Source organism: Trachurus japonicus, chromosome 13, assembly GCF_045865225.1.
Source record: "Trachurus japonicus isolate A0001 chromosome 13, Traja_1.0".
NCBI classification, from domain to species: Eukaryota; Metazoa; Chordata; class Actinopteri; order Carangiformes; family Carangidae; genus Trachurus; species Trachurus japonicus.
Genome location: NC_140919.1, coordinates 35,432,178 through 35,453,241, shown reverse-complemented (window position 1 = coordinate 35,453,241; position 21,064 = coordinate 35,432,178). Strand labels below are relative to the sequence as shown.

The 21,064-nt window shown below is 40.4% G+C and overlaps 3 protein-coding genes across 4 annotated transcripts in view; 2 read left to right on the top strand and 1 right to left on the bottom strand.

Moving 5' to 3' along the window:
- The window catches only part of esamb (endothelial cell adhesion molecule b), a 45,431-nt gene extending 37,643 nt beyond the window's left edge, over nt 1-7,788 (top strand). Inside the window, exons 5-7 of the mRNA XM_085796218.1 lie at nt 4,804-4,926; nt 5,027-5,156; nt 6,342-7,788. Of these exons, the coding sequence (XP_085652344.1) occupies nt 4,804-4,926; nt 5,027-5,156; nt 6,342-6,813 (725 nt within the window). The 3' untranslated portion in view covers nt 6,814-7,788. The remainder of the gene's footprint in view (nt 1-4,803; nt 4,927-5,026; nt 5,157-6,341) is intronic.
- Nucleotides 7,789-9,463: 1,675 nt separating this feature from the next.
- acad8 (acyl-CoA dehydrogenase family, member 8) lies at nt 9,464-17,061 on the bottom strand. Its single transcript, XM_085796215.1, has 11 exons — nt 16,913-17,061; nt 13,846-13,946; nt 13,521-13,690; nt 13,245-13,354; nt 13,061-13,137; nt 12,171-12,308; nt 11,895-12,030; nt 11,197-11,294; nt 10,918-11,070; nt 10,728-10,830; nt 9,464-10,622 (listed from the first exon to the last, which is right to left on the bottom strand). Exons 1-11 carry the CDS (start codon nt 17,028-17,030, stop codon nt 10,567-10,569), a joined length of 1,260 nt encoding a protein of 419 aa, XP_085652341.1. The 5' UTR covers nt 17,031-17,061; the 3' UTR covers nt 9,464-10,566.
- A 319-nt stretch (nt 17,062-17,380) lies between these two features.
- Nucleotides 17,381-19,900, top strand: thyn1 (thymocyte nuclear protein 1). 2 transcript variants are annotated; one of them, XM_085796216.1, is made up of 8 exons: nt 17,381-17,446; nt 18,383-18,444; nt 18,531-18,709; nt 18,806-18,874; nt 19,097-19,189; nt 19,284-19,379; nt 19,492-19,642; nt 19,738-19,900. In XM_085796216.1, exons 2-8 carry the CDS (start codon nt 18,393-18,395, stop codon nt 19,782-19,784), a joined length of 687 nt encoding a protein of 228 aa, XP_085652342.1. In that variant the 5' UTR covers nt 17,381-17,446; nt 18,383-18,392; the 3' UTR covers nt 19,785-19,900. The 2 variants fall into 2 exon arrangements, with proteins under 2 accessions (XP_085652342.1, XP_085652343.1); XM_085796217.1 differs by lacking the exon at nt 17,381-17,446 and having other exon boundaries at nt 18,368-18,444.
- Nucleotides 19,901-21,064: the final 1,164 nt, after the last annotated feature.

The following is a 21,064-nucleotide window of genomic DNA, read 5'->3' as shown; positions in this document are numbered from 1 at the left end:
GCTTATTGTACCTTGAGGAGCATCTATCCACATGGATGATTTTAATTTATTGCTCCAGGCCTTTAGATTCATGCTGTCATCACCATTGGAAAAAAATATGATTACATTTAACACATTGTGTTATGTTTTATCAAAGACATATTCTGACACACCTTCCTGTGGATTAAAATAGACGCTGTTTCCCTTATCAACGACAGGAGACCATGACTCACATTAATTTCCCTGAAACAGGTGTCATACTGTACACATCAACCAATGATGTCACTTTCTCTGTAGATTTAGAATGTATACCCCCCCCCCCAATCATTCCCGTTTCAATTTGTATTTACTTGTATAAAAAATCTCTCTCAAAAATGTACTCTGGGATCAAATTCATAATGAGAGAAAAGAGGAACTGATATATAAAAAAAATTGATCAGAAAACTAAAAGACTGCATGCTCGTGGCAATTAAATCCCAACAAGCAGTGGTGTGGCCAAGTGCTGTCCATATTTCTTCGCTCTGGGTTTTGCCTCAGGTTACAGACAGGTCTCCTGATCTCATAGATGGAGGTTTTTGGGGTTGTGTTCAACCTGAGAGTGCACAGAAATACTGACAAAACTACTTTCAGCTTCTAAACACGCTTTTAAGATTAAATAATAACAAATACTATATTTTCATAAATGTTTTTTTTTTTGTCACATATTTATAGTATATTCGATTACAGAGACATGATTTTAAGTCACCAGGTCAGAGTATTGCAAATTTATACATACATAACATATCTGTTTACCATTACCATCTAAGATTAGTATGGAAAGCACTGTAGGATATTTTGTCATAATTAGCTATTTCCTAAGATTAAATGCAGATCATGCAGAATTGCAGTTATTTTTTATTTCGTTACTTATTGCAAGTGAGATGATATTTTCATTCACACCATTTCTGTAACTAAATTATCTGCAAGTATCTTCACTTCATCTTATTTTAACCTTGTTCAATTAAAGACCATTTATAGTCAGTGATGCTCACCAGCCGGTAAAAGGCTGGTAGTTGTCAAACAAGAAGCAGTAGTATTGGATAAAAGATCTTTTAAAGCCTGTCTGTGTGGAGGTGTAAATGCTTACATGCAGATGATGGAGCAGAGCTCATGTCCTCAGGTCATCGTGATCATACTGTAAGTCCCAGATGCAGCCTAGGGGTTTTACTTTGCTAATAGATGTTCCAAATGCACCTCAGAAGAAGATCCTCGACCAAGTCATAACATGTAGCGTGAAATCCTCTTTACAGATTGACGCACACAGCACACTCCTCTCACAGCGCTGCCCCTTAGAAGCAGAGTTATGCACATGCTTGTATTGTTGCATTATTTTATAGATTTTGCTGCAGAGGGACCACCATCTGTTTCAACAACAGGACTTAGTCTGATTGATTGAGTAATGATCTGACTGCTTTGAACTCTTGCCCTCAGCAGAAAAGTCTTCTGACTCATAAAATGAAAACTACTCCCTCTGATTGTGCATTGACCCGGGGTTTTGTATGTTGTGTCCGCACTCCTGGACATGCCATTGACACTTGTGCTCATCTGTGCCGATGGTTTCTTTCTCTGTGACACATGAACTTTACTCTGCCATCAGTGTTTATCTCTTCCAGCAGTCTCTTCTCTCTCTCTCTCTCTCTCTCTCTTTCTGTTTTCTCTCTCTGCTGATCCTCTCTCGGCACTCCTCATTTCCTGTTGACCTTGGTGCCTAATCTAACAAGTCCCATGTCATTACTTTATCAACCCCTCTAAGAGGCATCAGTTGGATTTGGGACTGAGAGTGTGTTGCATCTCACTCTTACATCCTCAGTCCATACCACTCCTCTTCTATCCCCTTCATTCATGCTCACTCTTTCTCTGCCATCTTTCAAAAAAAAAAAAACAAAAAAAAAAAAAAACAGAATGGAGAACCTGCCCGCAGCCCGTGCTTGTACTTGGGTTCATGGGTAAGGATTTTCACTCATTCATTTTCCACTTGTTTCCCTAACTCCATCCCACCCGCACTGGCAAACTGTGACTCCTTGGGAAGTCACGGTTTCTGGACTCAACTTCTCCAACCACAGACATAAGCTGTAGAAAAGCTTTAAAGGCAAGAAATCAACCCAATTTGTGAGTATGCTTATATAGGATTGTGGTTCAGACATGATTACAATCCACTAAAAAAAGCAGGGGCGGGGTCTTAGCATTGGTATCAATATAAATGATAATCCCATTCAGCCCTAAAAGATTCACATTCATGGACGAAATCATCATGTTAAACTCTGGAGGACTAGCAGGTGGTATTTTGATTGTATCATCTGATATAGAGGAAGGAACAGCTACTTTACTTTGCGATATCTTCCTTGCATATCTTAATATTTGAGTGAGAAGGGTTGAATTTTTCCTTTAAAGTTGTAATGAATGTGTTGTGTTAGCTTATAGCAGTCACCCCGGTGCACTCGTTCATCTTTGTCATTGTGTGCTATCTTTAGCCTTACAGTGAGCCTGTATGTTCTCAGTGTTCATGGCTTGTGTTTCATTCTCAACCAAAAGACGTCATCACAAGGCCCATTTATTTCTTTTCCATAGGGCTATAATTATTAGCTGATTTTTAATTAGAATTAGAGGATCTTTATGTTACAGATAAAACATGTAATTTCATAGCATCTATTTTTTGTTTACAATCAACAGCATATAAATGTTGGGAATGAATGAACGCCTAAGTGTAATAGTGAATGATTAGACTGATGTGTCCTTGTTCAGTTGTTTTCTTTGCATTAACCAGAATGCAGATTTTAATAGAAATGTCTTTTTTTTCTTTTTTTTTTCTTTTTTAAAATATCTCCATTATCCCTGCAGTATGGAAATTTGATATTAATGAGTAAATGCCATTATCTGGTATAACATGCACTTGACACGTGAATGTGTGTGTGTGTTTTTTTTTTCTTTTACATTCATATTGAAAACTGACATGTGAGGTATCTGACTATACCATGAGCTCCATGTAGAAACGCTGCTGATTTCCATTAATCATGTGTCATGTGTCGAGGCTTTAACAAATGCTGCTCATTGACCTTGCAGTGATGGCAGCGTAATATGAGTAATGCTCCTGTCTTGATACTAAGCAGCACCTACTGTAACGTCAGATCCCTCCCAGCTCTGCCACAGCTGGAATCTGATCACTGCACGGGCTTGAACTTGGTCCAAGCTCGGAGTCAGCTGATGTGCTGCTAATCTGTCACAATTGGGTTTGGTTCTTCACAGCTGGTTTTTCGAGACCAGGGATTAAATAATCAGAGGAACAGGTGCACGTCGCACCACAGTTTGATTTGGCAGCTGTGTTTGTTTTTATATCTGAAGCATGGTTTTAATATTTGGTCAAAGGTTAACAATGAAACATTCCAGCTGTTCGTAAATGCTATCTATTCCTACGTGTGCTCACATGGGACAGGTAATTCATGTCGGTAGCAAGTCACAGTTTTTGATTTTTTCTCCACTCAGTTCCACTTGTTTTAGTGTGATTATAAAACAGATTGACTGTAGTTTTACTTTTGACTGTGGTCTGTGTGCACCCACTTACATTAGGGTCACCCCTGCTGGTTGGTGCAAGAGCAGATGGTGCAGACAAAACAAATCTCAGCCCACCCTTCACTCTCCCAAACTTTGGGATGGAGACAGCTGTGATACAATCATTGTTAAGGATTTTCTGGTCTCTTGCATTAATATGTTGCTCGCTGGCACCATGTGAACCTTGGCTTTTCATCAGGGATGATTTGGATGAGTCCCTCAGTTGCATTACTTTTCTCTCTGTGGGGATTGACGTGGTGCGTGACGAGCGCGACACACCCACCCATGTGAACGACACTTCACAAGGTCCATTCCACAAAACCGACGGAACACCCGCTTTTTATTTTTCTTACGTCCCCACGAAAGCAAAAACACATCAGATGAAGACATGCTGCGATGTGACGTCTAAGATTGGATTTGAAAGGATTTGTTGTGATAAGTCCCACATAAAGCTTGTTTATTTTTCCCTCAGTCTGTGTTTGTAACAACAACACAGCATTTTCAATCCAGATGTGCCAAGAACAGATTGTCTTGAATGGAAATAACCAGTAGTGAAAGCGCTGAGATGGATGCGCACGTGCACGTACACTTACTCTAGTCTACACTGTTACTGCTGTGTCATTAAAATAGAAAAACAAAAATTGCTGACCAGCAGCAGCATCATATGCAGCACTGTCTGCTGTGGCCCTGCACTGGTGCCAGGCTCTGTACAGTAGGCACTGGAGACGAGCCAGTAGTGGATTATATTCTGGATCCAGGGTGAGAATCATTTACTAATGATGCAACACTGCTATGATTTGCTTCACCCAGTAATATCAGAAATGTATATGTATATGTAACTGTATATATAAATAAAATCATACCTCTAAAATTACAAATTGAATTAACTAGAATTACTGTGTCTTATCTGCCTCTTGTAATTCAGTGTCATTTATTTGTTTACAGAAATAATGCAAATTCACTGCTGCAGAAATGTGGAAGGAAACTCACATTGATTTTTCCCCCTCAAACTTGTGTGTCAAATAATGAATAATTATGTGTGTTGTGAAGTTTATATGTTAAAAAAAAAGAAGAAAGAAATACATATAGTACAATTTACAGTAACTCTGTGTTAGTTGTGTGGGTTAGTACTTGAATTCAACCTATGTAGTGTGTGTATCTATTTCTACGGAGCCTTCCTGCTCTGATCCCATAAATATATGATTGTGCAGAGTGTATGACTGTGTGGATGTCTTGCAGATGAGAGACACGGCACCCTCAGGCTGAGCAACCTCACTAAAAGCATGTCAGGGAAGTACGTCTGCAGAGCCAGCAACACGGCCGGCTCCGACAGCTGCTCCATTAACCTGGAGGTTATCACCTGTGCGTACACACTCTAAACTCTATTTTTACTCCAACACACACACACACAAATGTAAAATAACTCACAGAGGGTCGATACTGAATCTGATCTGTTTCCCAGCCTCCAATGCAGGAATGATTGCAGCAGCCACACTGGGGTCAGTGGTGGGACTCATGGCCATGGTGCTGTTCCTCATATTCTTCCTGAGAAGGCGACGGGACACTGAGGAGGAGATAGCCAATGAGATCAAGTGAGAGTTTGATAGTTATAAGAGTCAGTTAGAGCTTCTGCTCTACATTATGTTGAGAGATGTTGCTCATTTTTTGCCTAAACAAGGGGAGCAGAATGTCAGAAACCCCTCTGAATACAATACAACCTCAATGCAAAAACCCTTTTCAAACAGTTACAAAAACAGGACATGGTTGGAATAAGTTATTGTCTTCCAGATTAAAAAATGTAATATTATTTTTAAAAGAAAATTAAATGAATTAAGTACTTAATACCTATACTTGACCACATGTCAGAGGGAAATAATATAATTTTTACACAACTATACTGAGAGATTGTGATCTCACAAAACTTATTTAGTCAATTAAAATGTATCATTGTAGATTAAATGAACCCACAATTTCTGGTATTTATAGAGGTAGCTCCACCATGACCAGCTAAAACAACTTAATGGGGATTACATGGTTAGGCCTCAGTGAGAACATCTAAATCGGGGGTCTTTAACGTTTTTCAGGCCAAGGACCCCCAAACTGATGGAGACATGAAGCAGGAACCCCTTACTTTAAATATTTATAAAATTGTGTATTGGCCTAGTATACGCTGGATTTAATACTAAGATATTCAAACAATACACAGGTTCATATATTCATGTTTTTATTTTAAAGGTACAGTGAGTAGGGTGGCCATGCCACTGTCATTTATAAACATACAGTACCTTGTTGTATCAACAATGTCTGTCAATTGCATGATAATCATGCATACAAGCTATTCAAATTGATTATTTTAAGCTAAATGTGGAGACAAAAAAATATACAAAATTGTATAATCAACCAAAGATGTCATGACCCCCCATGCAGTACCTCTGCGGACCCCCGAGGGGTCACGGACCCCCTGTTGAAGACCTCTGATCTAAATTATTATTATTGATTGATTCTGAGTAGTACTTACATAGTGGTATCCCCACTTGTTTAAAGTATGTGACTATTTTCTTTGTACAAGCACTTTTCCTTTCCACTGAAGCTGAATGTGTGTCAAAGGTGTTTCTCATCTCAAGAGCAAAAACGTGTGTTTTTACCTCATGGACACAAGAAAAGATTTCATCGAGCTCCTTTTTGTGTCATTTTTCATTTCAGTCACTTGAATAAATGATGAGTTTGTGCTTTCTCTGCCTCCCCGCTCACTCTCCCCTCTCTCCTCTCCGCCACAGGGAGGACGCTCAGGCACCGAAGCGAGTGTCATGGGCAAAGAGCAACACAGGCTCCGACATCGTGTCCAAGAACGGCACGCTGTCCTCCATAGCCACCAGTCCTCGACCACGAGACCCTCATCAGCCCAACTTCCTCTACCCGTACTCCCCCACCTCGGCGTCAGACACGGGCTCTGTGATTAACGCCTACCAGCTGCGTCCAGGAGAGGCCAGCACCTTACAGGGACTTCCTGGCTACAACAACGGAGGCACGCCTTCACGCAAACACAAGCGGCCTCCCAACGCGAACGGGGCCCCTCCGCAGGTCCTCAGGAGCCCTGTGGTCGGCATCCCCAAAAGGACTGAGGGGGCGCAGCCTCAGGTGCCACCGCCACTCACTGTGTCCCCGCAAATCAGCTCCTCCACTCTGACACGCATGGGAGCCGTCGCTGTCATGGTGCCTGCTCAAAGCCAAGCCGGCTCACTGGTGTAGCCGGCAGAAGCGTCTCTGGTGGGGAATAAAAGGCGGGGACGGGGTGGATGGACGGAGAGAAAGTATGCCTTGAAATGGAAAGCACTTTCTCCACGAAGACCTGAAAGGTTGTGAGAGACAGAAATGTCTCACAGGTGGTTTGTGCAGCATTTGCACAAACTCTCCCTTCAGTTGGTTCATACAAGTGAGTGCATTGTTGTTCATTTCAGTTTGTTTTCGTACGCTGTGTTCTGGCTCACTTTGGACACACTAAGAGATCCTCACAAAGGTCTCCCATAGTGTTCAATTGCCAATTATTTCAAGAGACTTGTGTTAATTTGATAAAAATCTATCAGGATATTGTAAACCACAAGGAATGCTTGAGTTTTGGAGTTCTTGCAAAAATATAAGGTTTTGGCTATATTTCTATAAGGTATGAAAAGACTAAATATGACTTATTTTTTACAATTTCATTTTTATTTCATTGTACCTGACCGTTTGATGATCACTTTCAGTTCCTTTTCTCAGGCTAACTGCACTAGTTCGAAGCAAAAACCCAGCAAAGCCACAATTCAGGTATTACAAATTGTTCTCTGGAGAATCTCTTCAATCTCGCATTCTTAGACCCACATCTGCTCGTGTTCACTGGAGGGTTGTTTATTTAACCTACTGTAACCATATCGATATGATTTCTTGACACTGATGTCTACTGAAAGAACATACTGTACGACTTTTTGTTTTTTGCCTGTTATGGTAGATGGAATGTAACCAAAATAGTGAGTATAACATTGTTGAAGTTGAAAAACTCTTGCTTGGTTATAACTTGATGTAATTGCTGTAAACGTTCGATGCCATTAGTTGAGACACATGGTTAAGAATATTTGACCAGTCTTCCTGCTGATGCTCATTTGTGTGGAACTACTATTGTAGCAAAACTACTTACAAGTGTTAGTAGAGAGTTGTGTAAATCTGTAAATATTAAAATTTTTATTCAGATTTGCCAGTGTACTGAGATTTGCTCATGTGTAGACAAATGTGTAAATGTGTATATAGGTGTTAATAACAAGTATTTTTTCTCCAAGACCTGGAAGTGCAGACAAATCATCAGATACTCGTGCAGACCTTTCAAATTGTTGTTTTATACGTGACTTAAGCCAAATGTCTGTTGTGGCAGATCTGCAAATGTGCAAGAGGATCCAACCTGGCAACCAGACCTGATGTCATACATTGGTTTTTGAACTGGCATCTTGAAGTCTCATGTTCAGTGACTGTATATAGGTGACTTTTATTGCAAATCATTGCCTTTACTGTCATGATCATCAGCATAACAAAACAAAACAATAAACATTAAAAGAAATTGAAAGAAACTAGAAACTGTGCTTGTTTATCCAGCCATGTTCAGCTTCCACAGGCAATGACTTGCAATCGAAGACAAAGGTTTAAGCTCTGTTTCATACTTCTGTCATTATCTAAAGAGGGCACCCTTGGGCCTTAATGGGTTAAATGGCATAACATATGGTCTTCTCTACATGATGTACTGTATTATATAAGTACACACCAGATCATTTTGTTAATGAGAAGCTGTGTGAGTCATAGCTAACAGAAGGTCCTTGTACTGAACAGCCGATGACACCAAAGAAATCAGTGGAACAACAGTTGTTAATTTTCTTTTCAAAGCAACATATGGGAAACGTTTCCTTTTTCTTTCTAATTCTGTAACAAAGAGAAACTCCAGTCACCTCACATTTAGATGAATGAATTTTTTCCTCCAGTTTGTTTCTGCCAAAGTTTGAATGTGTAATTAACCACAGTATCAGTCACTGTTTTCTGTTTAATCTTCCAATCTTCATTCAAGTACATGAGGCTGAACTCAGAACCGAGAATCAATGCCAGTGATTGTTAGAAATCATGATGCTTTTCCTCATCTCCTTGTGCATGAGATGAGAGCTGAGCAGGCAAAGAAAGGATAGGATGAGAGAGGAGACCCAGAACAGTGTTAAGGATCTAACCTCATTGTTTTGTAATCTTTTTGGCACAATTCACAGTGTAAAACAATGTAGTTGAGCACAGTTCAGAAAAAAAATGTTTTGTTTCATTTTAGGGACAAAAAAAATCCTAAAACTAAAAAAATCCATCATACTGAAGCTTCATACAGGATGTTTTTCTGCAGGAAAACCTAAATCTTTGAGATGCTGTGATCAGGTGGCAAACACTTATTCAAAGTCTGTCATAGTTTTACTGCCAGTGTTTAAAGTAAAAAAAAAAAAAAAGCATTTACTCTGCTTAATACATTTGCAGATCTGAATACAGATTCTGACTTATTTTTTTACAAATACGTTAACAAAATCTGAAAACACACGGTTTGAGATAGTTACACAACTCCCTACTCACCTTTTGGAAATCGTGTTGCTACAATAATGTCTCCATACCTTTGTTTTCTTGTAATTATCTTGAACTCTGGAAATAATGTGGCAGTGAGTTATTGATGTATACAGGCTACCTGTATCACTTTTACTGAGGTTCTGATTGTTGACAGTTTTTTTCAATAAATGTTCTGGAGGCGTTTGGCTTTAGTGTAACTCAATTCAAATCACTTCATTTATAAACTCAGTCATAACACAGCTCATATGAAATGACGGAACATTCAGGTAGGGGATGAAAAGGCTGATTCCTTTCTTGAAAGTTGAAATAATTTTATTTGGAGTGTGACTAGCAAATTGCAAAAGAAAAAAAAAAAGTGACATGTTAATACACAAAACCCATATGATGCCGTCTGTGGTAGGAAACGCAGCCGGTTTCTCTGGAACACAATGCACAGTGGGGTAAAATACAGTAACAGCACAGTAACTGTGAACATAAATAAAAAGCCACTTTTGGGAGAGAGATACTGAAACTGCATGTGATTTACAGTATATGTGAATTTTAACAACCATATAATTGTATTGGCACTTCAGATGGTGTTAGATCATGTTCTACTACTGGAGTATATTGTTTCATACTTATTTTCACAAACTGTTGTAAAGAGCAGACTAAACCTCTATATTAGTACGTACCAGCAGCTTAACAGAATTTTTTTTCCAGACAGAGAAAACAAAAGGAAACGTCACATGAGTTTTACCACAGCTGGATTCTGGTGGTCAGTAAATGTTATGATGCGCTACTGAAACTTTTTTCCCCCATGTAACATCTCAGACCCTGCTTCACATTGTCACATTTGTCAACGTTCATCAGTCGCGTTCTGTACTGAAATAAAATATGCTTTGTCTACTGTACAAACAGCTCCACCTTCAACTGTTGACAATTTCAGCACGCTAATGTAAAATGCTAATGTTTAGCATTTTCACATGATATTAAAGTACAGCTGGATATTCAGTTGCCATTTCTGTATTAGTGTTGGACATGTGGATATTTTGACCTGCAGGTGGCGCTGAAGGAGAGGTCATTTTTATTCATCCTGGATGAGCCATGAATCTATTCATTTTTTTAAATGAGATATTTCACTCTGGACCAGATCTCAGCCTCATGAGTCAACATTGTCACTGTCCCTGCAGCCCAGCCACCAGTGCAGCTAAAAATGAAACAAACTAATTATAATAGAAAATCCTATGTTTGGTTTTTATCCCAAATTCTCCTGTGACTTTTTCCACCTTTGGAAAAAACTACGGTGCAGAGGGCAAATCAGGAATCACAGTCACACAGTAACAAACCAGAGATGAAGACCATAATAATATGGTCACTACTGAAGTCACTCAAAAAAGGTCCAGAGGAGTTTTATCACGACTCTGTCAGTAGACTTCTGGAAATAATCATCCTCATCACCTCATTTGTTCCTTTAGGGGAAACAGAAGAAAAAGAGAGTCACACAAACTGTTATCATTGCAAAATCAGCTCTGGAAATCAAAATGAAAACAGATGCTGGTTGTGATAAAACTCACCCTCTAGTATCTGATGTACTCTGATGTCACGGACAAACTGCTGCACTGCGTAGTCTTTGAGGTAACCGTACCCACCGTGCATCTGCAGGGCCTGGTTGCAGATCTGTTCAGGGAGCATGGATAAATGTAATACAGATTTTTAAAGTTCCTCAGTGTCTTAATGCTTCGTCTACCACTCAGTAACACTCACATTGAAGCACTCATCTGTTACAAAGAGCTTGGCCATGGAGCACAGAGACACGGCGTCAGGGCGGCCTTCCTGCAGCGCCGTCGCAGCTTCGCGCACCAGAAGGCGAGACGCAACCAACTTGGTGGCCATTTCTGCCAGTTTGAACTGAAGAAACTACAAATAACACAAAGCCAGGAGGAGAGATGACACATTTGTTTACAATCACCAACAGGACCGGTGGCTTTGTACTTTAGTTTTCTCCAGCTGTGTGAATAGACTTTGACTGTATGAACTACTTACTTGGTTGTTAGAAAGTGTCTCTCCGAACTGTTTGCGTACCAACAGGTGTTCCCTCGCCAGCTGGACACAGGCGTGCGCCGCCCCAAGAGAACAGGAAGCTGTTGGCGGAGGATTCATACATATATATGCTTGTGCTTGACATGTGTAAAGCAAAGCAAATAGAGACAGATGCAATTTTTTCCTGAACACTTTGACTACAAGTGAAGGTTACAGAAAAACGAGTAGGGCACCAGTGGAGGCTAACAGTAGCACCAATACATATTTACACTGCACCACCATATATCTACAGCTTTCCATCATCTTCTGTAGCCTTCTGGTTGAACTAAACTGAGGAAAACTGAGATTCAATTCAGTCTTTTTCTCAAAAAGGTGGGGATATTTTTTTTTGCTCTTTAAAAACCATGCACAGCCATAGGAATACTTGAATGTCAGCTCCCGAAACCATTCAGCATGTTTTCATCACCTCCAACCCTTAGTTTATTTTAAGAATAAGCACATGTTTTATACACGAATCTGTTGCTGAGGCATTTTCGACAAAATAATTGAGTTCAGTCACTTATACGAGTGTAAAATCTATATTTAGATGTTGTTATTTAAATGAGCTCTAAAGCTATGGGGATAATTGACCTACTTTGGGTTTGGTAGAGTGCTGTTTTAACAGAGGGGCGACTACTTGGACAGTGTGTTTTCCTCCTCACCGATATTAATCCTGCCTCCGTTCAGGCCTCTCATGGCGATGCTGAAGCCTTGTCCCTCCTCACCGAGCAGGTTACTCACTGGCACCTCACAGTCCTCAAGTATCACCGCCCTGGTCGGCTGAGAGTTCCAGCCCACCTGAAGAACAGATTGTATAACAACTGAGTGACCGTGACTTAATTCTGCCATCTAGTGGTTACCTGTTAAAACTGCCAAGAGCAAAATACAACAGCGTATAAAAGGAATGTTTTTTTTCTCGACACCTGGCAAACTCTTACCTTCTTTTCTTTCTTGCCAAAGCTGAGGCCTGGAGTCCCCTTCTCCACCACCAGACATGAAATACCCTTTGGCCCTTTCCCTCCTGTTCTGCACATCACAACATAGACGTCGGTGTCTCCTCCTCCACTGATGAAGGCCTGGAAAGTCATAATCGAGAGACGAGATATGTTTACTGCTCAGTGTTTTAAAGGGATAGTAGCATTTTTTTTTAAAGTGGGGTTGCATGATCTACAAATAGCCTTAAGTACTTTAATTGCAGTAGAAGACTCTCTGCAGTCCTCCCGTTAGCAACGCCAGCCCATAGCCCTGCCCAGAGATTTACAACATACAGTGTTGTGAACAGACCCAAAGAAACGGCCTATTCACGGCCGAAAAAAGGTTTTACCTGAAAAAAAAAATACACAGTTCCATTGTTCGCTATAATATAATTTTTTCCAGCCCCTCAAAGTGCAGGAAAAACGCAGGTTTTATTTGGACCTAACCAACTGCTGATCAGCGGGTGCTAACCCTGGGCTGAGGGATACATGAGTTGGTTAGGTCCAAATAAAAACTGTGTTTTTCCTGCACTATGAAGGGCTGGAAAAAATTATATTATAGCGAACAAGGGAACTGTGTATTTTTTTTTCAGGTAAAACCTCTTTTAGGCCGTGAAAATAGGCTGTTTCTTTGGGTCTGTTCACAACACTGTATGTTGTAAATCTCTGGGCAGGGCTATGGGCTGGCGTTGCTAACGGGAGGAGTGCAGAGAGTCTTCTACTGCAATTAGAGTACTTAGGGGCTATTTGTAGATCATACAACCCCACTTTAAAAAAATGCTACTATCCCTTTAACTCTGAAGCAACAGTTTATGGTCAAACAGGCATCAAGCCTCTGAAGATTGGACCGGTACCTTAGAGCCGTTCAAGATGTAGTGGTCACCTTTCCTCTGTGCAGAGGTCAGAAGTGACGCAGCATCACTGCCGCTGCCTGAAGTTAAACATCAGAGAACCACATGTGAATATCAGTACAATGACAAAATATGATTTTTGGTGAGATTTGTTTTTTTGGAGTGGATTTGTTTGTATTAAATTGACCTGGTTCAGTGAGACAATAGGAAGCAAACTTTTCCATCGCACACAGATCAGGACAGAACTTCTCCCTCTGCTCATTATTGCCAAAAGTGTCGATCATCCATGCACACATGCTGCAAAAAAAAAAGACAAGACCTGGACTTCACAACCAGCTTCAAGACAGTTTTTATCCAAGAAGGTCGATCTCCTGACTTATAAGTAAATACACTATCAAGCTTTCCTCCAGATTCTACAGCAATTACAGGTACATGTTGATGTTGCTGTGTGAAGGGTTCATACTTGTGGATACTGATGTAGGCTGTGGTGCTGACACATCCTGTGGATAAAGCCTCAAAGATGACCGACGTGTCCAGCCGAGAAAGACCCGATCCTCCAACATCTGGCTGAACATAGATCCCTCCGAACCCCAGCTGTGCTGCTTTCCGCATTGTCTCTACTGGAAAGATTTCCTGGAGAGGTTTAGATTATTTCAGTTATTACAGCCCAAGCAATACTGGATTCATGAAATAGATGTTGATAAGTGATACTTCGATAGTCATTAGCCCCAGGTCTGTTGTTATTTTCTTTTTCTTTTCTTTAAGTAAAGTAATTTGCTGCAAAATACCTTTTGGTCCCACTCTGCCATGTGTGGGGCCATTTCATTGGCTGCGAAGTCAAAGGCCACTTTCTGGAACTCCCTCTGTTCATCTGTGAGTCCATGAGAAGCTGTCAAAGACAAGAATGTGAGGGAGTCAAGCATTAGCCCCGTGGTACGAAGGGTTAACACATGGAGACAGAAGAGTAGTAAAGTTTGGTCTCATGTTTTAACTAACCTATTGAGTCTTACATTTTTGACTAACCCACTGAGTTTAAAGACAACTGAAACTTGTAAGCAAACCATATGGATTTGTGTTGAGCTTAATTCATAATGCAATGAATACCAGTAACCTGTTTGTGCATTCAGAGGGAAAAAGTTGAGAGCACACAGAGCCACAGTGAAAGCAAAACATCTCCGAGGCCGAAGGGAGGAGAGGATGAGAGGCCTGTGAGCCCTGCTGAATGAAGCATTGTGAGGAAGAGTTTTATGATCTGTATTATCTGCCCTGACCCCTCAGAAACCTGGGATGGAAAATTTATGTCAGTGTAGGGAGGGTTTTGTTGTGTTTCAGGTCCAGAGGTTCGTGTGCTGGGAAGATGGGACCAACCTGTGCCAGCCAGAGGGCACCAACGAAGGGAGGGCTAAGTCTAAACCACAGCCACTCCCCACCTGTTTCTGACCAATAAGAGTTAATTATACACACAAAGTGCTTAGTATTAAAAATTTATGTAACGCCTTTGTCTTGAGCAGATGACAGAGAATTCTTGCTTGCTCTCTTGGGATGGTGATTGCAGATAACTTGCAGACTGCGATTTCTTGAACAGGAGAGTTTTTTGTATCTGATTCATTTGATGATCCAATTTAATGAATGCTTAACCGGAATGTCGTTGTTTGTCCTCTCTTTGAATAAACAAACACACATGTCAGTTTTCCTGTTTTTTCAACCTGACAGTACCCTGGCTCTTACAATATAGTAAACACCTGCCAATCACATTACTTTACTAAAACCACTGCATCTGTTTGTTTATTTGTTGTCCCTCAAACACATGAGCATCTACGTAAACAGGGCCGGCCCTAGGATTTTGGTGGCCCCTAAACAAGATTTTTGTTTGTGGCCCTGCACTCTAAGCGCAAACACCAAATCACTGGTTAAAACTGAATACAGACGTGTTTATCCCCTCTGAGGTTTGAGGCCATTTTCTCGACTTTTACATATTTTCTTAAATTTATCTTTTTAAGATACTTGCAGATGTAACAATACTCAAGTGTTTTATGTCTAAATATTAGAACCTCCGCTGTAAGCACACTGAGGCCAATTTGTCCTAGAACACTGTATAAAGAAATAATTTAGGCCAAATGCTGGAAATTTGAGGTCTGCTTTTTGAAAAATTTCAAATCCCTTGTGAAAACACTCCTTCAGTCATGAGAATGAACTGTTTTGGTGCTTGAAATAGGATATGAATACAGTAATAGATAAGTGTAGAAAACAAGTCTAAAATGAAATTTTGTAAAATTGCTTTTTGAGCATAAATGTTGTCATTCTGCCATTCTATTTTCACCAAATGTCTCAAAGATAGATAAAAGAGAGATAAAAGAAGCTGAATATTGACTTCAAATTACATATAAAGCTCATAGCGTGCACATGCAGAACTCAGGATGTTTAAATGATTTGAATGAACCCCGGTACCTTTCTGATCATGTGGCCCCCCACTAACGGCTGTGGCCCGAAACAACCGCATAGAGTCTTATGCCAGCGGCCGGCCCTGCATCTAAACCATAGATGTGCCTTTCTCCCCCCACTTTCCTTCTACAGTACCTGACCTCTCCACCATCAGCCATCCTGGGACCTCTCCGTCTCTCTCTCCTGTTTTTTACCCTGCTCTCACCCTAGTCAGCAGGGATTGGCTCCAGCCCCTGTGACCCTGCACAGGTAGATGGATGGATGGATGAACATAAATAGCCTATACTCTATTTCTACCTTCCTAATTGTACACTCTAACTTGCTATGCTGGTCCAGTCTGTACAACGCCCTGGAAGAGGTACCTCTCTTCTGTTGCTTACATTTCTTTACTTTTTTCTGTTAAAGGGGTAGAAGAGGAAGAGAAAAAAAAGAGAAAAAATGTTCTGCTCTTATACTAATCAGGGTCTATGGATAAAGGGATGAAGGATAAAGCCACTTGAGGTAAATGTGTGATACTGAGCTGTCTATGTTGACTTTACTAGTAAAGTACAGTACAGGCCAAAAGTTTGGACACACTCAATGCATTTCCTTTATTTTCACGACTATTTACATTGTAGATTCTCACTGAAATTCCACTAATGAACCCTGACAAGGCACACCTGTGAAGTGAAAACCATTTTCAGGTCAGGTTCACCTCTTGAAGCTCATCAAGAGAATGCCAAGAGTGTGCAAAGCAGTAATCAGAGCAAAGGGTGGCTACTTTGAAGAAACTAGAATTGGTGGGGGCAGAGATAGAGGAGGAGGAGGAAGAAGAAAAGAAGAAAGAGAAGACAAAGAAGAAAAGACGTGTTTTCAGTTATTTCACACTTTTTTGTTAATTCCACATGTGTTCATTCATAGTTTTGGTGCCTTCAGTGAGAATAAAGTAAACACATTGAATGAGAAGGTGTGTCCAAACTTTTGGCCTGTACTGCATGTAGTAAAAGGCCTTCAGACTCAGAGAGGAAAAACACATGAGTAATAAAGGATGAAACTCAGGTTTGGTAAGAGTCCTTCAGTCATACAGTGTGTCAGCCTGAGGAGAGGGGCGGTGTTAAGGAGGGGTGTATAGCTCCCTCTGCCTCATGACTGGAGGACTTGGAGGACCAAAACTAACCAATGGCAGCTGGGTTCATTTAATATTTAATAAATTAACGTGTAGCTTCACTTGTTCTTTTTTTCACTTGCGCCTTATTTTTGGTTTTAGTTTAAAAGTAGCCTAGTGTAAAACAACCTGCAAAGGGGAAAACAAAGTCATAAAACGTTACATTTGTTCGTGATGTTGACCCGGTGCCGTTCAGGTTTTACCTCATAACAACACACAGCAGCTGTTGTCATGTAAACTAATTAACAGTCGTATTTCCCGGGACTTACGGTCGATGCAGGAGGCGACCCCTCGTCTCTGTGAGCTGGTGTTGAGGAGGAAACGCTGGTTCCTGCAGATGCTGGAGCCCAGTCTCACTACTCTGGCTAGAGATCCGAGCGCCGCCATGTTTACCTCCACAATGTTATGTCACAGAGCCGCTGCTGCTGCTGGGAAATGTAGTTTTACCATCAGAGAGGACTAGCGCTGTGTGGGTCAACGGGAAAGTTTTAGGTGAAATTTACTGTAGGTGACTACACTGGGCGCCTTTTTTTATTCGTTATTACTGTAAGTGGTTGTCAAAGATACTAGCTAAGGCGTTGACACTGTTTAAAATGCCGGTTCAAACTCGTAAAACCTTTAAACCATGTTAAAAAAAATATTTTTAAAAGGCGGAGACACTCACCGCCCGTGAAACTGACAACAGCGTCACCAACGGAAGTTACTGGTGAAAAAAATCAAGCGCACATCAGTATCACGTGTACGTTTTTAATTCGGCGGGTTTTGATGGCTGACAAGTCACCTGAAGCCTCACTCAGCTAAAGGTACGTTTTGTCAGTGTTTGCACAGGCACAGGTTATCTACAGATACTTTACCACGTGTATCGCCATGAGGTTAGTTTACGTCATGTAAACATCATCATGCCATCGTCATGTCGGTTGCGTGGAGCTGTTACAGACCAAGAATATCTGCCATGTCAGGTGATGCGTTCAAGAGCTGACCGCAGGTGGACGGAGCTGACCCTGCCTCCCCCTTTATCTCTGCACTGTATCTGAGCAGGCTGAGCTGCTGTGGCCTGATAGACACACGGGGTCCAGCTGTCTCTGCTTGTGCAGCACAACTGTCCCACTAGTAGTCACCAGTTATATATTATGTCAGAAAAAGCCCCACTCAAAAACAACAAAAAACTCCCCCAATAGAGACTATGTGCATATCCACCTGTATTCTTTGTGCTTTTGCCTATCATTTCAGAATGATTCACAGGTATCACTGTAAAGATAATTTGAATGTGTACTGCACTCCTACTCTTAATACAATTAAGCCACAACTAAACATTGTCATACATAACAAGATGAAATTGAGAATATCCTCTCCTTCAACATGCAACTCATGTGTCCAGTTTTAGGTTGGACAGACTGGTTATGACAGTACTGAGTATCACCAGCATGGCAACCTGCAAGTGATGCTCAGTGCTGAGCTCATTACAAAACCTCCTCAGAATTACTACACTGAGTATCTACCCATTATGTTGACCATGAAAAATGTGAATGCTTTTTATATTATTGTTTTATATACAGTATGTGTATTTGTGTGTAGATAGATGCTGATTAGTTTGTTAAACTCTGTTTTTGTTCTGATGTAAACAATATTAAACATTATCAGTCAAATAATTTGTCAATTGTTTGAATTAATCTGTGTTAGGTTACCTCACTTCAGGAATCTGTGGAGCTCAATTAAAACACAATAACATCTCTGTATAGACAGTGAAATATGCCTCCAAAGAAAAAGACCAGAGCGGTGAAAAGGAAAAGAGCAAGTTCAGGTAAGTATAAGAAATCAGTCAATTGTATTGTCCTTTAGATGTAAGTAATTTTCTAATGAGTGACCATTGTTGGCACAACAACACAGAAAAGGGTGATGAAGGAGAAACAGCATCTCCTGCAAAAACAAGTGCTGGTGGTAAGAAGGAAGCTGGAGCTTCTGCTGAGTCTGGAGGAAACAAGGAGAGCTCCGAGTCACCACAGCACTGTTACTGGCTGATGAAGTCTGAGCCCGAGAGCCGCTTCGAGAACGGGATCGACGTTAAGGTACATAACAGTGACGGCTTCATCTGCACACAGTCTGTTGTTGTTTGTTGTTTTGTTGTAAACGCACACTTCTGATGCCTCTGGTTCATTCTGCAGTTTGGGATCGAGGAACTGAAGGCTTTGCCTAATCAGACTGGCTGCTGGGATGGGGTCCGCAATTATCAGGTAGAGCCACAGAAACACTGACTGGTGTAATGAAAAGATGTTTGCTTGAAATAAGGGACTAAGACAAACCCAGTCTGAAAAGGTTTTCTGTCATTGTACTCTCCCCAGCTTTGAGTATATCCTTTTTCTCAAGAAAAGAGCAATTGTACTTAACTAACTTAATTGTACGTAACCTTTCTTTCTTGTGTGGGAATGTCCCTCAAAATTATCTATCATTTGCAGGCACGCAATTTTATGAGGCAGATGAAAGAAGGACAGACGGCTTTCTTTTACCACAGCAACTGCAAGGAACCGGGGATAGCAGGAGTCATGAAAGTTCGTCTCTCCCTACTGAACCACTGCCAATATTTTAATGATTATAACAAAACTACAAATTAAGCACAATATTCAACTGTATTTCCTTTTCCAGATTGTGAAGGAATCTTATGTGGACCACACTCAGTTTGACAAGAAAGATGTCCATTATGATGCAAGCAGCAAACCAGACAACCCAAAGTGGAGCATGGTAAAAACAAACAAAGAAAAAAAAACTACAGCTAATGGAATCACATGAATATGATCATCATGTACGGGTAGGAAACGAGCATGAGGGTTAAACTTGTCGCTTTTTTCCTCAGGTGGACGTCCAGTATCAAAGAATGTTGAAGCGTTTTCTTCCTCTGTCCGAGCTTAAGAAGTATCACCTGCAGCACCGGGCCAAGGGGGGGGCCCTGAAGGATATGGCCCTTTTTACGCGGGCCAGGCTTTCTGTGCAGCCCCTCACCGCCGGTATGTAAAGGAGGACACACTGCAATTCTATTTTATTGTTTTATTTAATTACACAATCACAGACTCGTTCTGACTCAATCTGTTTGTCTCTGCAGATGAGTTTGACTTTGTCTTGAGTTTGGAGGACAAAGAGCCACTGTGAACATGTGAAATCAGTTAACTGTCATCTATAGTACACCAGTGTTTATGTAAAGTGTAACCAATATAATGTATTGTAGTGCTTTTTTCTTGTTTATAAAGATGATTAAATATGTTTTTTGTCAAATGATGACTCCCATGCATTTCTCATCTCCCTCAGATGAGGGATCCAAGTTACAGGAGTAAAATGTAGATAGAATATGTATTTGTTTATTTGTTACTTTATATCTCTGCTGGTAAATGTATAATTGCTGAAAAACTGTGCATTAGATAACAAATATTCCTGCATAGAGATATAAAGTATCTATTAAAGGTGGGTAAAGCGTTACTGTAACACTATAATATGGTTGTAGTTTGGATACAACACAGCAGCAGTACGTGATGTTGATTAATGTTGCTCTTTGCCCCTCACAATAGCTTTAGGCCTGGTTTATTGCTGTTGTTCAACTCATATCTTGTCTGTAATTTTCTACCATTAGCTCTGCTCTTACATTTTTTCAGCTCTGTGTCTGGATGTATTATATATGTTGAAGGGAGGGAAATCATGTGATAATGTCATTTGAAACAGCCTCATTCTTTAGTCGTTGTGGAAAACAAGGATCACGACTGAATCTTTCCCCACCCTGTTTCCATTGCTGACTGTGTTTATACAGATACAGACTGATCACCTAAACCAGAGCTGAGGATATTATTATTAGTGGCATGACAGGAAGAAAGAACTGGTGGTCTACTGTTTTGTGACCATGTAATTATGCTTTGGTGGTAATAACATGTTTTCCTTGAAACCATAGTGGTATTAAGGTTAAGTTGTGTGAATAAAGTGTTTGGTTTCCTTGTTTTAAACGGCTGCTTTTTGGGGCAGTTTTCAGGCGGACAGACTGCATCTTTTCATTTCCATTTCTAGATATGAACTGAAAATCACATATTCCTAATCTAAAATCAAATAATGTAATACTTAACTTTGCCATTTTATCTTGTAAAAAAAGCTACTGAGATGATTTGCTTAAATTTAAAAAAAATAAATAAAAAAAGCTGGATGTTAATTTCTCAGTTAATTATGTCAATGTGGATTTGCGGTTCTATAAGTGGTGTGTGAGCAATTCAGGGATCAACCACTTGGCCTCTTGAATAGAAAATGAAAGTTCAGAAGACGTGCTGTGTGGCTCCAGTGACAACACAACTAATGAGTGTACACTACAGCGTTAGTGAGTTGTAATCACTTTGATATGTGGCTTAATTTTAAGTTTTCTGGTCAACTCAGATGGATCACATCAAATCATCCAT